General features: G+C 38.3%; 1 protein-coding gene across 2 annotated transcripts in view; it reads left to right on the top strand.

The window, feature by feature from the left end:
• Nucleotides 1–12,445, top strand: part of LOC121370561 (proline-, glutamic acid- and leucine-rich protein 1-like) — a 56,934-nt gene extending 44,489 nt beyond the window's left edge. For both annotated transcript variants that reach the window (XM_041495879.1, XM_041495872.1), the window contains exons 14-18: nucleotides 1,216–1,271; nucleotides 4,142–4,345; nucleotides 5,704–6,263; nucleotides 8,042–8,297; nucleotides 12,204–12,445. In XM_041495879.1, coding sequence (XP_041351813.1) covers nucleotides 1,216–1,271; nucleotides 4,142–4,345; nucleotides 5,704–6,263; nucleotides 8,042–8,297; nucleotides 12,204–12,260 — 1,133 coding nt within the window. In that variant the 3' untranslated portion in view covers nucleotides 12,261–12,445. The remainder of the gene's footprint in view (nucleotides 1–1,215; nucleotides 1,272–4,141; nucleotides 4,346–5,703; nucleotides 6,264–8,041; nucleotides 8,298–12,203) is intronic.
• The last annotated feature ends 2,418 nt before the right edge of the window (nucleotides 12,446–14,863 follow it).

The following is a 14,863-nucleotide window of genomic DNA, read 5'->3' as shown; positions in this document are numbered from 1 at the left end:
TGGGCATATATTTCTATGTTGAGTTTTGAAAAGGGGGGTTCCAAAATAGATTGCAGAGATATTGGGCATATATTTCTATGTTGAGTAAATATAATAAGGTCAGATATCAGTGTCAGATATATTAAATGTACGCTCATGTAGAGGCACAAAAATGTAGCATACCTTTTGCAGATCGAATATAATAATTGAAAACAAATTCTAACAACAGAGGACGTTGACGATACATATGCACATAAATATTTTATTGATTATTATCCACAATATACATATATTTTCTTTATTATTACTGACTTCCCCCCTCATATCTTAGTACACGTGTAGACAAACGTCAACTGGTAACAACTGGTAACCGTTCACTGCAGCGTATACTATAAACCATCCTGTGCAGAACCGTGCAGTGTAGGAACGTCCTGTACAGAGCCGTCATCACTATATATTTTTTTAATACTCGCACACGCACATGTTATATATATATAAAAAAAAATTCGAGTATTATCCAAAATATACATATATTTTCTTTATATACAAACTATATATTTATTCCCTTTACTGTTAATGTGTTTTCCCACCATATCTAAGTATATAAAATACTAGACCGCCCTGTGTAGGAACGCCCTGTACAGAGCCGTCATCACTATATATATTTTTAATACTATTATCCACAATATACATATATTTTCTTTATTATTACTGACTTTACTGACTTCTACCCCCCTCCCCATATCTCAGTACACGTGTAGACAAATGTCAACTGGTAACGACTGGTAACCGTTCACTGCAGCGTATACTATAGACCGTCCTGTGCAGAACCGTGCTGTATAGGAACGTCATGTACAGAGCCGATACGGTTTTGGTCCGTTATGATCGTGGTATAACAAAGAATGACAAAGCAATGAAAAAATACAGCTATTGTCCGAGTTTGTTGGACCCTGATGAGTGACGCGCCACCTGTTTTATTATCTCCCCTGTTCTGAGCTAAGACGCCCATTGACAGTGTCCACTCATGCCTTTGCATACTCATGTATATTATATACAGATCTGTAAAAATTAAAATTTTAATATTTATTTTATTTAATACATTACTTGACCGATAATCTTATATGATGACTTAATCCATTTGCGAATAACCACTGGGTATGTATCAACAGTGTACTGATTTGGATATAACAAGTTTTGTAAAACCCCATTCAAGTTTTATTTTGTTTCTCATTTCAGTGCTTGCTGCCCTTGTTGAGTGTTTTGGGCCATCATGGAAACCAAAGACATATAAGGTATGATACTAACACTGAAAGTGTTTTTCAGTGTTGACCAAAAATTTATGGCCGAATTTACCAAGCCCGTTTTTCATAAACAAGTGTTTAAGTATTATAATTGTAAATGTTTGTAATTACCTAACTGTAAGAGAACAAAGTAGGTTATGCAAAGTTAGACTTAATTGAGCAACATTTTAATCAACAATCTTGCTTGCAGTTTTCAAAGGCCTGTGTATGGTATAAAATGTGCTGAGGTGCTGTTAAAGATAAAAATAATTTAAAACCCTTCTACCAGTATTTTCACCCTGACCTAATTTTCCTTATTAGAAACGTTGCAAGTTACGGTCTGCTTAGTACTCTCTGCTTACCTCTGGTCCCCTCTTGATTGGGATTTAGTTCATAAGTGAGACACCACGTCTTTTCCTCTCTTGAATACAAAGGCTGGCTCACCCCAGAACTTGTGCCCACAGCAGGCATGTGTCATAACAGCACACTTGTGTACTTGCTGGGGTGGGACATTGAATTTGAAGTTGAATTAGGCAAATTGTATGGGCGGGACGTAATCCAATTGTAATGTGTTCTCTTGATGTGCAGTCGGTTTGGGATCGATCCCCCATCGATGGGCCTGTTGGGCTATTTCTCGTTCCAGCCAGTGCACCATGACTTGATATATCAAAGGCTGTGGTATGTGCTATCCTGTCTTTGGGATGTTGCATATAAAAGATCCCTTGCTACTAATGGGGGAAAAAATGTAGCAGGTTTCCTCTCTCAGACTAAGTGTCAAAATTACCAAATGTTTGACATCCAATAACCGATGATTAATAAATCAGTGTGCTCTAGAAATGTCGTTAAACAAAATTTACTTTAACTTTAAACTTATGATTAAATCTGATGGTCATGTAATTCTAACCAATTGAGGGGGCGGGACATAGCCCAGTGGTAAAGCCTTCGCTTGATGCGTGACCAGTCTAGGCCCATTCGGCTATTTCTCGCTCCAGCCAGTGCACTACGACTGGTAGATTAAAGGCTGTGCATGTGTTATCTTGTCTGTGGGATGGTGTATATAAAAGATCCCTTGCTGCTAATCGAAAAGAGTAGCCCATGAAGTGGTGACAGCGGGTTTCCTCTCTCAATATCTGTGTGGTCCTTAACCATATGTCCGACGCCATATAACCAGACCTGTCAACCCTCCCGGATTCCGCGGGAGTCTCCCGGTATTTGATCAAATCTCCTTTCACCTGTGCGGGAGACAGTTTCTCCTGTTAAATGACATTTTTGTAAGCATAAAAAAAAATCGATCCTCTTGTCAAAATAACAGAAGGAAGTAACTTTTTTTCTCATTCGGAAAATGTCGACTACTTTCGGTTTCCGAGAATGTAACAGGCCGAATTGTCCCGACTGTTTAACCTTTGCCGAAGTGAGAATTGTGGGATAGCCTATTTATATTGTTAAAAAAGCACATGGAGTTTATAAAATGACGTGTTATTATAATGTTTGTTGTCATCGTAATGGCTATGAAGCATGTTGCCGCTAATTCAACAGGCTGTGTATTGACATTCAGTGTTGCCATATAAAAAAAAAAACTATCCAATTTAGTTCTAATAACACCTCTGAATTGTAAAATGTCTTCCCACTGGATTACATAATGCAACTATGACAAATTTGAACTGCCAGACTCCCGAGTTGACAGCGATACACACGATGCATGTTAAAATCACATGTCACAGCAAGACAACGAAAAGACCAATTAGCTGTATAAACATACTTGTGTCAGTTAATTTTGTATGTTTGTGCGGTAAAATGTTGGTTATAAGGGTACACTTCAAGAAATTATTTTTGTACAATTAAAAAATGTTGTGTTTGACATTTACATAAAGTTACTCACGGAAATGGGTATAATTCCGATATATTTCACACGATGTCCGTAATGAGGTTTTACTTATGATTAATGAAAATACAATGTTTATTGCATCATTATAATGATTTTAAATAAGTACCACGCCACCGTTCCTCATTATAGTAAAAACTGAATATTAATTTATAAGATTTATATAAATTTGTCTTTGGTACTTAGGTACACTAACCACAAATGATAATGTAACGCAACCTGTAAGGCTGTAAGTGTAATACCGTAAATGTACTAATTAAATTTTTTATTTCTTGTTCATGTTCTTAACATTTTTGGATAAAAAAAAAAAAAAAATTAAATATGTATTAAATCATAATAATATTTAAACTTTAAAAAAAAAAATTTTTTTATTAACTTATTGTAATAATGTTTTTCTTAAATCTTGCGATTTTGGGTTAAATTGTGTGAATTAAAAAAAATCTCCTGCTTTTTCAACACACATCTCCTGCTTTCTCTTGACTAAAGGTTGACAGGTCTGCATATAACCATAAATAAAATGTGTTGTGTGCATCGTTAAATACAACATTTCCATTTCTAACCAATTGTGTAAGTTGATTGGTTGGTGCAAACTGATTGCAGCTGATGTTCAGTGATGAAATTCAACCGATTTTTAACAATAATGTGTGATGCTGCATTCATTTAGTGATCGTGAATTCACTAGTTCCAAATTGTGAACAGAACTTTACCAAGTGGAGGTGTGCAGGCGATTTATAAACAATTTGTAGTCACTCCAATCTCACCCCCTCCACTCCCACCCCCCCACCCCACCCCAACTTATAGTATAACGAATGATTTGTGTTTTTTCCTCCATTTTTCCCACGAGTTGTGAAGATTTAGACAGAAAATCATACCACGGTTTATGAGTTGTGTTAGCGGGTTATTTCACCAAATGAACGCTCAACACAACTTGAGAATTGGGAAATATGATATTCATGATTTCTAATGAATGCAGCATGACTATCACCTGTGTTTTTATTAGGATATTCTTCAGAGCCTCATCGCTACAACTATATCGGTACAACAGAGCTCGGAGCCACCAGTTCCATACCAGTCGGGCACGTGCAGACTGGCACTCTACACGGCCCTTTTGTCGTGTACAGTCACAGTTCACTCGGATGTCCCATCACCTGTACAGATCACCATGGGACTGTTTAGACGGAGCTTGCAAGACCATTGCTTAGAGGTATTTCAACTACAGTGTAACTCCTCTAAACCGGATACCCTTGGGACCAAGATAAAAGTCCATTTTTAGGAGGTATCCAGTTTAGAGAGGTTCTCTTGTGTACAGATATTTAAAAGGGGGCCATAAAAAATGTCTGGTTTTGAGGTAATTCCGGTTTTGAGAGGTGTGACTGTATTTAATTACATGCTGCAGGATAGACAGGAAATCCTAGGCCTGTTTGCTGTTAATTACGGTTGGACAAAGTGTAGTTTTTAGGTCAGTTTCTTTTTTGGGGGGGTGGGGTTGTAGCTTGTTGGGTTTTTTTTGGGGGGGGGTTTGGGGGGAGGGGTAGTAGGGGGTTGAATGCAGATTGGTTTAACTCAGGGTTTCTGAAAAGGCAATGGAAAGAGTAGCACCCATTTCTTCTTTAATTTGTTTCTAAATATATTTCCCCCCAAAAAAGTTTTTTTACATAAGGAAAATACAAATTCTTTAGATGGAAGCTTTCTTTTTTATTTCTGTAGCCCAGTGGTAAAGTGTTCGCTTGATGAGCGGTCAGTCTAGGATCGATCCCCGTCGGTGGACCCATTGGGCTATTTCTCATTCCAGCCAGTGCTCCACAACTGGTGTAACAAAGGCTGTGGTATATACTATCCTGTTTGTGGGATGGTGCATATAAAAGATCCCTTGCTGCAAATCAAAAAGAGTAGCCCATGAAGTGGCGACAGCAGGTTTCCTCTCTCAATATCTGTGTGGTCCTTAACCATATAACCGTAAATTAAATATGTTGAGAGTGTCGTTAAATAAAACGTTTCCTTCTTCCTTTTTTGTTTCAGTCTTGAACTATAGTTTTTCATGTAAATACATTGATTTTTTCCATACAAAATAATTTTTGAGTTACTTCAAACACTACAAAGATCAGAAACAGGTTTGATTTGCCAATAATTGTACTTTCTAATAACTTGGTCAGTGGATTAAAACTAAAGGATGGATCTTTATTAGTCCTTCTGTCTGTCTGTCTGTCCATCTATCTGTCCCAAATATAGTTTTTCCAGATGTTTTTTTCACAATACCTTGAGATATGCAGCCAAAATGTTTTATGTAGCTTTATCATGTACTGCTACAATTTTGGAAAGAGTTATGGTCCTTGAACTTATGAGATATAAAAAAAAATGTTTTCTGAAAGTTCTTTTTGCAATACCTGAAGATATCGAGATGTAATTTTGTATATACTTTAATGGCGATGTATCCTTTTTTCACAGAGTTCTTGCCATTGAATTTAGGAGATAAAGAAAACAAAATTGGCCCTGGTAGGGGACATGTATTGCTTTAGCAGTACTCTCAAAATGCTTGATTATTTACTAAATTTTTATTTTAAGGTCTCTACATTCTCCAAGAGAGCCATGTTATTCTGTGAATGTATTATCCACCCTAGAGCCCCGTGCGTCCGCGGTCCATCCTTGATTCAGTGCAATATCATTGTTGAGACTCCACAGAAGAATAGTGGAGATATTACCTCTGTCCAGACCGATCACTTCCAGGAGTCTCTGGTTTTGTCACGCCACCACGTAGGTGCTATGGATACACACGGTGAACCACAGACAAATGGAATCGGTTCTGTAGACCATGGCGGTGATGGCAGTGGCGGCGGTGATATGCAAGATGTGGAAACGTCACGTTCCCGTGGCGATAGTAAGATAATTAATTTGAAGGATTTTAAAGGAGTTGCTACACAGACTGAGAACAGACGCTGTAGTCATGAGGAGGATGATCAGGATGATGATGATGATGATGATGATGATGTCGTCGATGTTACCTCTGCGACAGATGAGTGTCAGAAGTCGGAGACGGAGAGACAGAGCGACGTAGTGATGGATACAGATAACGCTGAAGTGATGACAGCTAGGAGCTCTAATGAGAAAGAGTCTCACAGTGAAAGGTACACAGTTATCGCAGTTTGACCGTCACGTTTGTTGAAATTGTCTTTTTTTTTAAACAACAGAACGTAGCCCAGTGGTAAAGTGCTCGCTTGATGCGTGGTCGGTCTAGGATCGATTCCCATTGGTGGGCCTGTTGGGCTACTTCTCATTCCAGCCAGTGCACCATGACTGGTATATCAAAGGCTGTGGTATGTGTTGTCGTGTCTGTACATTTAAATGATCCCTTGCTACTAATGGAAAAAAATAATGTAGCAGGTTTCTTCTCTAAGACTTGTATGTCAGAATTATCAATGTTTGACATCCAATGGCCGATAATTAATATGCTCTAGTGGTGTCGTTAAATAAAACAAACTAAAACAGCACATACCACAGTCTTATTTTCCAGTCATGGTTTACTGTTTGGGATGGGGAAATGTCAATGGATCCACTGAGGAGGTTTGGTCCCATGACCTAAACTAGGGTGAGTGTAAAGCATATGTTGAGGTTCAGTAAATATATTTCTGCCTCCACTTGTATTTTCGTAGCCCAGTGGTAAAGCATTCGCTTGATGCGCGGTCAGTTTGGGATCGATCCCCGTCAGTGGGCCCATTGGGCTATTTCTTGCTCCATCCAGTGCACCACAATTAGTACATCAAAGGCTGTGGTATGTACTACCCTATCTGTGGGATGGTGCATATAAAAGAACTCTTGCTGCTAATCGAAAAGAGTAGCCCATGAAGTGGTGACAGCGGGTTTCCTCTCTCTATCTGTGTGGTCCTTAACCATATGTCTGATGCCATATAACCGTAAATAAAATGTGTTGAGTGCGTTATTAAATAAAACATTTCCATTTCCATTTCTATTTTAAATGTCTAGACTAGAAACAACCTTTTTTAACAACTGGCTCCATATTATATGTATATCCAACATAAAAAGATGTAACATGGGGTTGAATGTCAGTAATGTGAGACTGAATGTCATTAATGTGAGATTGAATGTCAGTAACACAGTTACAATGTAACTTCCGAACACTATGGATGAGGGTTTTGGTTGCAGCCACTCTTTTTGTGTTAGTGTTGATGTGATCCCTTATTTCTTTTCATCAGTATAATTAATGTAGAGCAATACATATTAAGGTTAAAGGGACATTCCTGAGTTTGCTGCAATTTTTAAGATGCTATCGACTAACAGAGACTTTTTAACGATTGTAATTACATATGAATTATATTTTTCTGCATAAAATATTAGTGGCTCTATATTAAACGTGTTTCTGATCATTTTAATATTTGTACTAGGTTAAATTTCATTTTATTTCTTAAAAAGGATTTTTTTTCGTACGTACGAAATTATTTGATGACAAAATCCAGTTTGATTTGTGTTTTTCCCTCCATTTTTCCCACGAGTTGTGAAGATTTAGACAGAAAATCGTACCACGGTTTATGAGTTGTGTTAGCAGGTTATTTCACCAAACGAACGCTCAACACAACTTGAGAATTGGGAAATACGATATTCATGATTTCTAATGAACGCAAAGTGTATCTAGTGACAAAATCCAGTTTGGGCTTCTTATAAATATTACAACTAGAAACACATTGAATATACAGACACTGATATTCTAAACAAGAAAATGTATTTAATATGTAAGTTTAATCGTAGAAATATTTTATTAGTCGGAAACATCTTACAATGTACCAGGTAGCAAACTCAGGAATGTTCCTTTAAAGGAAGGTTAGCAATAACCTAACAGATGTGCAGATGTCTTGTTGAATTTAAAAAAAAAAATTCTGATTGTAACCAGCCTGTCAGAAGCACCACACTTGAAAACAGGAGAGGAACAGAGACAGAAAGATGGAGAAATTAATTCGACCATTTCCATAACTACTGCAACCCAGCAAGTGACACTAGGAGTAGAATCAACTTCATCGCTGTGTGACGAGCGAACCGAGTCCCAGCAGGACACGTCTGCTGACCAGAGTTTCACGTCTGCTCAGTCCCAGACTCCAGACATTCACAGTGTACCTTCTGCATTGACATCGTCCGATAATCAGCCATCGGTAAGGCCATATCTGTCGATGATGGTTAGGGACCGTAGCAAAAGTATATGAAGCCAAAAGAGACTAAATCATTTAGTCTCTCTGCAGACTCCTCCCCCCCCCCCCCCCCCCCACCCCAAGAGTCTAAAATAAGAGCAACTTTGGCTTCACATTGGTGGATGTACCAGTTTGTTTTTGTTGAAAGATACAGGGAGAGCCGAGCCCTGCCCCCTGTTTACCTTCAACAAAAACAAAATAAAGAATATCTAGATATAAATAAAAAGAATGTTCTGGTTTTTTATTCTCTTTAATAAAATTATAGTTTGGATAAAACTAACTAATCGGGATTTTAAAATTAAAGTTTTGATAAAACTAACTGGAACTGGAACTGGAAACTATATTTACGTGCCCCTATCCACGAAGGTCCAGGCACGCCCACCACGGATTTAGCCTCTGACTTCGCCAGTGACTAACTCCGGAGCAGGAGGGGGGGGGGGGGGGGGGGGGGGGGGGGGGGGGGGAATTTTGAAGTGGGCGGAATTTGGAAGAAAGCCATTTAGTAAGGTCAACGCGAGCGCGGACCAAATAGCAGACACTTCGTAAACTTGAAGTACACCGAGTGGGAGCCGTGCTCTGATTGGCTGAATTTCGATTCCTCGGTGAAGCCTGTATTTTACCTAAGTCTACAAAGAGTAACTGCGTCCAAAAACATGTCCGGACTCTAAAATTTAACCCAAAATAGTTAAGACTGCTCAGCCAAAAGGTTTTAAGGTGATTTTGAGCAATTGAACGGGCGCCAAAGTAATTTGCGTTAGACTACTTATAAAAAAATAAACATAAGAATTTTGAACTGCTTCCAAAATGTTTAAAGTCTAACTAGCCCAAAAAAGAGGTTGGTACTCACGGAGGTGAAGGAGGTTGGCCGATGGAGTTGGAGGCGTCAAAATGCGGGATGCCTGGCCGGTAAGTGGATCCTGCTATCGACTTGGCTAGTGCTCGATACTCTTTCCCGGCTACGATTTTGATGATTCGATGGAGGGTCGGGTTGTCCATTTCTGGGAGTAGCAGTGCTTGGTTGTAGCTCCCACTCCGGCGTACGGTGAGACAGATTCCACGGCCATCCCGCATTGTGACGCTGTGCACGCAGAAGTCTCCCTCTGACGGGCTTGCTGGTAATGGCATGAAAGCGCTGAGCTTCGGTTGAGTAAATAGGCTCCGGACGTCCTCGATGTTGGTCTTCACTAACTGGGAGTAGCGCGTTGGTAGTTTGCCGGCCTTGAGTGACCACTGCTCCTCAGTTTCAACAACAGGCTTCGGCGGTTGCGTCGGGGGTCCTGGCTTGACTGGTTGGTCTCCTGGTGACGCAATCGCTTTCCGCTTGGCAACGGCTACCGATCGGGCCTGGGACTCGACTGCGGCACTCTTCCAAGGTGGAGGTGGCATCACAGGAGTCCCGGAAGCTGAGTTCAGCGGAGTTTGTGGGGGCGACTCCATAACCGCCTGGTTAAGGTCTGCCCCTGGTGGTTCAACTGTTGGTTCCGGCTGAGCTGGATCCTCCGGTTTCCCCGGTGTAGATCGGTGCCGGGGATGTCCAACGTAAGGGGCCGCCGCCGGCAGTTGAACTGCCGGTTTTGTACCCCCCCGGTCCGTCCCTGGCGCGTCCGTCTTCCTCCTTCCTCTCTTCCTCGGTGGTTTCCTGACCGGGTCACCGTACACCAAGGTCACGGTTGCCCGTGGCCCGGTGTACGTGACGCGGTATTCTAACAACACTCCGTAACTGGCTATGAGTCCCCCCAGGTGGGGGGGTAACTCAAGAGAGCAGGCGCACACGTCTTGCTTCATCGCTAGCCGTAGTAGAAGTGACTAACTAACTAATCAGGATCTTAAAATTAAAGTTTTGATAAACTAACTAATCGGGATCTTAAAATTAAAGTTTTGATATAAAACAGGGCTCGGTGCAGAATGTTTTTTTTACTTGCTGCTGGCTAGTAAATGAAACATATTCAGTAGCCAAATTTCTTCATCCACTCGCCACAGATACGGTATTTAACTGGAATAAGCCTGGAGGAGTGGGGGGGGGGGGGGGATAAAGCACTTCATTAATAGCCAAGGTGGAGGGATACTCATGGCCAGGGCCCTCCACTCAAAGGACCCAGGAAGGAAAGGAAAAACGTGACCATGTTTCATGGCTGGTTGTTATGGTACTTTGCCCTTGCTCAGTCTATATAATAACCAGAGGAGTCTAAAAATAAATGGTTTATAACGATTTCATACAATCGGAGTTTACCGCAGTAAATAAAGGAAATAAACATGTTTTTTTTCTTGATCCTATGTTGCCACACTGTCCTATATCGGCTGTGTTCAACTTCAAGATGCATTGTAAAAGCATGCGCTGCACATGGCTTCCGTTTCTGGTTTGGTATCATCATCTGCAGTGAAAAACGTTGCTAAATTTGAAACTACAAAGATCATTTTTCAACTCCCTTTTGATTTTTAGATGGTGAAGCCTTTTTTCCAATACAAGATCCTAGTGGATTCTTTGACCCCCCCTCCCCCCCATGACGAAATTTTTTGTCTCTTGTGGCTTCAAAATACTTTTGCTACGGTCCCTTATGATATTACAGATCTCACAGGAGTGATTAGTTGCTCCCTTAAAGGGGCATTCTTGTTATGTGATTAGTCAGAGACTTTTAAGATGCTATCATAATGACTAATCATGTTTAATACTTTATAGTTGTTTTGAGGGGTTTTTTTCAAATGACTCTTTGGACTAGTCTCAGGAATGATAAGGAGCCAAAGCAGGCGGGACCGACATTATAGTAATTGATGTGTCATGCTAGTCTAGTCCTTAGTAAGGCCAAATATGATGAATCAATGCTGGTCGAGTCCTGATAGTGTTAATGGACGACAGTGAGCAATGGTTATGTCCAGGGACAGAATGTAACCTAGTGGTAAAGCACCCACTTGATACATGGTCGGTCTGGGATCAATCCCCATCAGTCTACCTATTGGGCTATTTCCTGTTCCAGTGCACCAAGATTGGTGTATCAAAGACCATGGTACATGTATGTGCTATCCAGTCTTTGGGATGATGCATATAAAAGATCTCTTACTACTAATGGACAAATGTAGCAAGTTTCCTTTCTAAGACTATAAGTAAAAATTACAAAATGTTTGACATCCAATAGCCGACGATTAATAAATCAATGTGCTGTAGTGGGGTCATTAAACAAAAACTTAAAATGGTTTTGTTCACTTTTTACAAGAATACATTTGATCCACTATATTGCATACCCTCTCCATCTTCTTTGTGTTAAATATGAGCCTTTTAAAGAAATCTCTAAAATATTAAGTCCACTACTGCGATAGAAGTAAGCAGAAATTTTCAAGTCCACCAGACAAATACACCTAGAAATCTCCTTATGGTTTGTTTTACTCGAGTACACAAGGGTTATGTTTTTGATGCTCAAAATGAAACTGCACTGAACATTTTCACTTGTCCACAAGACAATCATTGAGGGACAATTTGCTTGTCCAGACAGATTTTCACTTGTCCACAAGACAAACAGATAAGTGGTCATTTCAAACGCTGCACTTAACCAGATTGGGATAACTTAATTGTCATCTTCCTATTGCCTACCAAAAAGTTTTAAATCTTAAATTAATTTTCAGGGTATTTATTGATTACTTAATACACAAATAACCAAATACATAATAATTAAATTTATTTTTAAAATAACATCTTTATTATTTGGATATATTTATAGTTAATTATTTTCAGAATTACATAATTGTGCTCATTTTTTTTTTTAATAAAGCTTTGTTGCATATCTGTAGTTATACATATACTTTCACGGTTCTGTATATTTTATTTACATTATTTTAAAACTTTTAACATATACATGATCTCTTATTTTTTAATTACAGGCTGAAGTGGAAGCAATGCTGTTGAGTTTCGTGGATGCAGACCCGGATTCAGAATAAACAGACTTGAGATCCCAAACAACAGCACATTTCTAAACGGACTTGAGATCCCAAACAACAGCACATTTCTAAACAGACTTGTTGACACAATGTTAATGGACTGTCCAGTTTGTAGCCATTAAAACGGACAGTGGATTAATCTACGTATTTGTAACACATCCGAGTAATAAAACGTATAAAAATAATTTGAAATATTATAAGGTTATTATACAATGTTGTTTACAATGTGGAATTCTATTGTATCAGGGCTTGAACTTACCAACGGCAATTGAAGTCGTTAAGATATAAATTGCCATGGGTTCCATGGGTTGGGAGCATCTCTGATGGCAGTTTTATGCCACTGGATAAAGATTACTACTGTGAGTATTCCTCCTCAACAGTAAAATTAATATATCTGGTGTACATTATCTGCCAGTATTTAACATTTGCACATTTGAAATATGTCTACATGCAACAAAATAACCTTTCAGTCACATTTATTTGCTGCGAGAAACAGAATTGATAGAGGGTGATTGTTCCTCCAGCAATCACACACAGAACTACATCCTACCTATATCAGTGCTGCACACAGTGATACCACTAGAGTACTTTGATTTATTTATTCATCATTGTAAATGATGGCAAGCGTTCTGTATTGTAATTGGTTAATTACATTCTTTTTCCAGGATCAAATGAACTTGACACCCAGAAAGCTAACGACGTCATTAGAAAGTGACATCATTAATATTGGAAAAGGCCAAGTTGATGGTTCAAGGGTCTACAGTTAGATAGTAGACAGGTATTTTTTCCAAGAAATACCATTTATACAGTTTCATAAAAAAAAACGATTCAGTTTACAATGGACATAACTATATTGATTCCCACAAATGTTTAATTTTTAACGTCGGGCTAAGGCCTAATTGACAATAACATCCGCAAATCTAAAAACTCCACATGGTTATCTCCCAATTGGCTACTGGATGTTAAATATTTAGTAATTCTGACATAGCATTAGAAGAAACACGCTACATTTTGTTTTCCATTAGCAGCAAGGGATGTTTTATATGCACTTACCCAGAGACAGGACAGCACATACCACAGCCTTTGACATACCAGTTGAGAAGGGGGGAAAAAAAACAATCAGAGAATGGGTCTACTGAGAAGGTTCGATCCTGTGATCAAAGCACCTCAGACGAGCACTCTATCAATTGAGCTGGATTTTGCCACACAATGAAGCAAACTGACAACACATGAGGTTTTCAAAGATGTGATTTTAATCTCAATCTACATCTAACAATAGATTCAACAGATTATTAACAATGAATGTCTTGAAATGCTAGCATCTTAACAACAATCTATAAACAAGCTGTGTAAATAAATATTAATAATATAATATAATCATATATTGAAGTCTGAATCCTTAAATGCAATATATATATATATATATAAAAAGAAAATCCATATGCATAGCTAAACCGGTGTACTACATTTCTTGCGAACTGCTGTTAAGTAGTTTTATAATTCACGCAAACTGTCAGTTGGTTTTGTGGTGAACCATTACACGTATTAAAAATAAATGTAAGAAGATAAATGAAGTTCAATGCAAATTTGAGGTAACTGATTAGATTTCACTGATATACTTCACGTAACTGTACAATCAGTTCGCTAGATAAAAATCATGTGAACCTACTTTGGACTACCTAAATAAAATTAAATATTGTACACTGCAAAATTTAAATTAAGGAAACCGTCCCAAGTTACTGCCATCTTTAAATGTTTGCAACTAACAAATCCTTTTTAACAACTAAAATTACATTTGAAATACATTTTCTTGAATATCGGTGTGTATAAATATTCAGTGTGTTTCTGACCATCCTAAAATTTGTATTGGCTCAAACTTCTTCTCTTTTTTTTTCATTTCTTTTTAATTTCATACATACTGGGAGGTAAAATTATTAAGTTTCAGCTAGTACTAACTCCATGACAACGAGAAACACTTTGGATATACAGACACTGATATTCTAAATTTTAATTTTTAACTGAATGTAGTTCATCCCACAGAGGACTTTTTTCATACTATAGAATTTACTACAAGTTATTTATTTCTGAGCAGCCTGTTTTGTAATTTGCACACAAAAATTATATTTTATTGTTATTTCCAAAACACTTATTTTTTTTCTTACATCAAACCAAACTGAAATTATTTACAGAAAAAAAAAACAATTGTAGGAGGATGGGATGGACTATAGTTGAAAACATGTTACAATGGTGGCAGCAAACCAGGTATTCTTAATTAAAATAATTTGTATATGAGGACACAAAAACACTGGATTATAAAGTCTGTAATAAATAAGTTTTGGAATTCAGCAAGGCAGAATATGAAAATACAACAACAATATTTATCATTCCTGTACTGGAGAAACTGATATAATATTCACTCGGTTTAAAAGTAAAATAATAGCATATTTCAGGGATGCAAGAGGGGCTGGAACAAAAAAGCTTATTGCGGCCGGTGTCCAGGGGTCACTCAAAGGCCCCTGTAGGAAAATTGTTGTTTGCAACCCCTGAAACTGGCAAAAATTGCATTCAGCACTAACAAATCTAAACTGGTTATAACTTATAAT

The sequence above is a fragment of the Gigantopelta aegis genome, chromosome 1 (genome assembly GCF_016097555.1).
Source record: "Gigantopelta aegis isolate Gae_Host chromosome 1, Gae_host_genome, whole genome shotgun sequence".
In the NCBI taxonomy this organism is placed as follows: Eukaryota; Metazoa; Mollusca; class Gastropoda; order Neomphalida; family Peltospiridae; genus Gigantopelta; species Gigantopelta aegis.
This window is presented reverse-complemented; position numbering and strand designations above follow the sequence as displayed.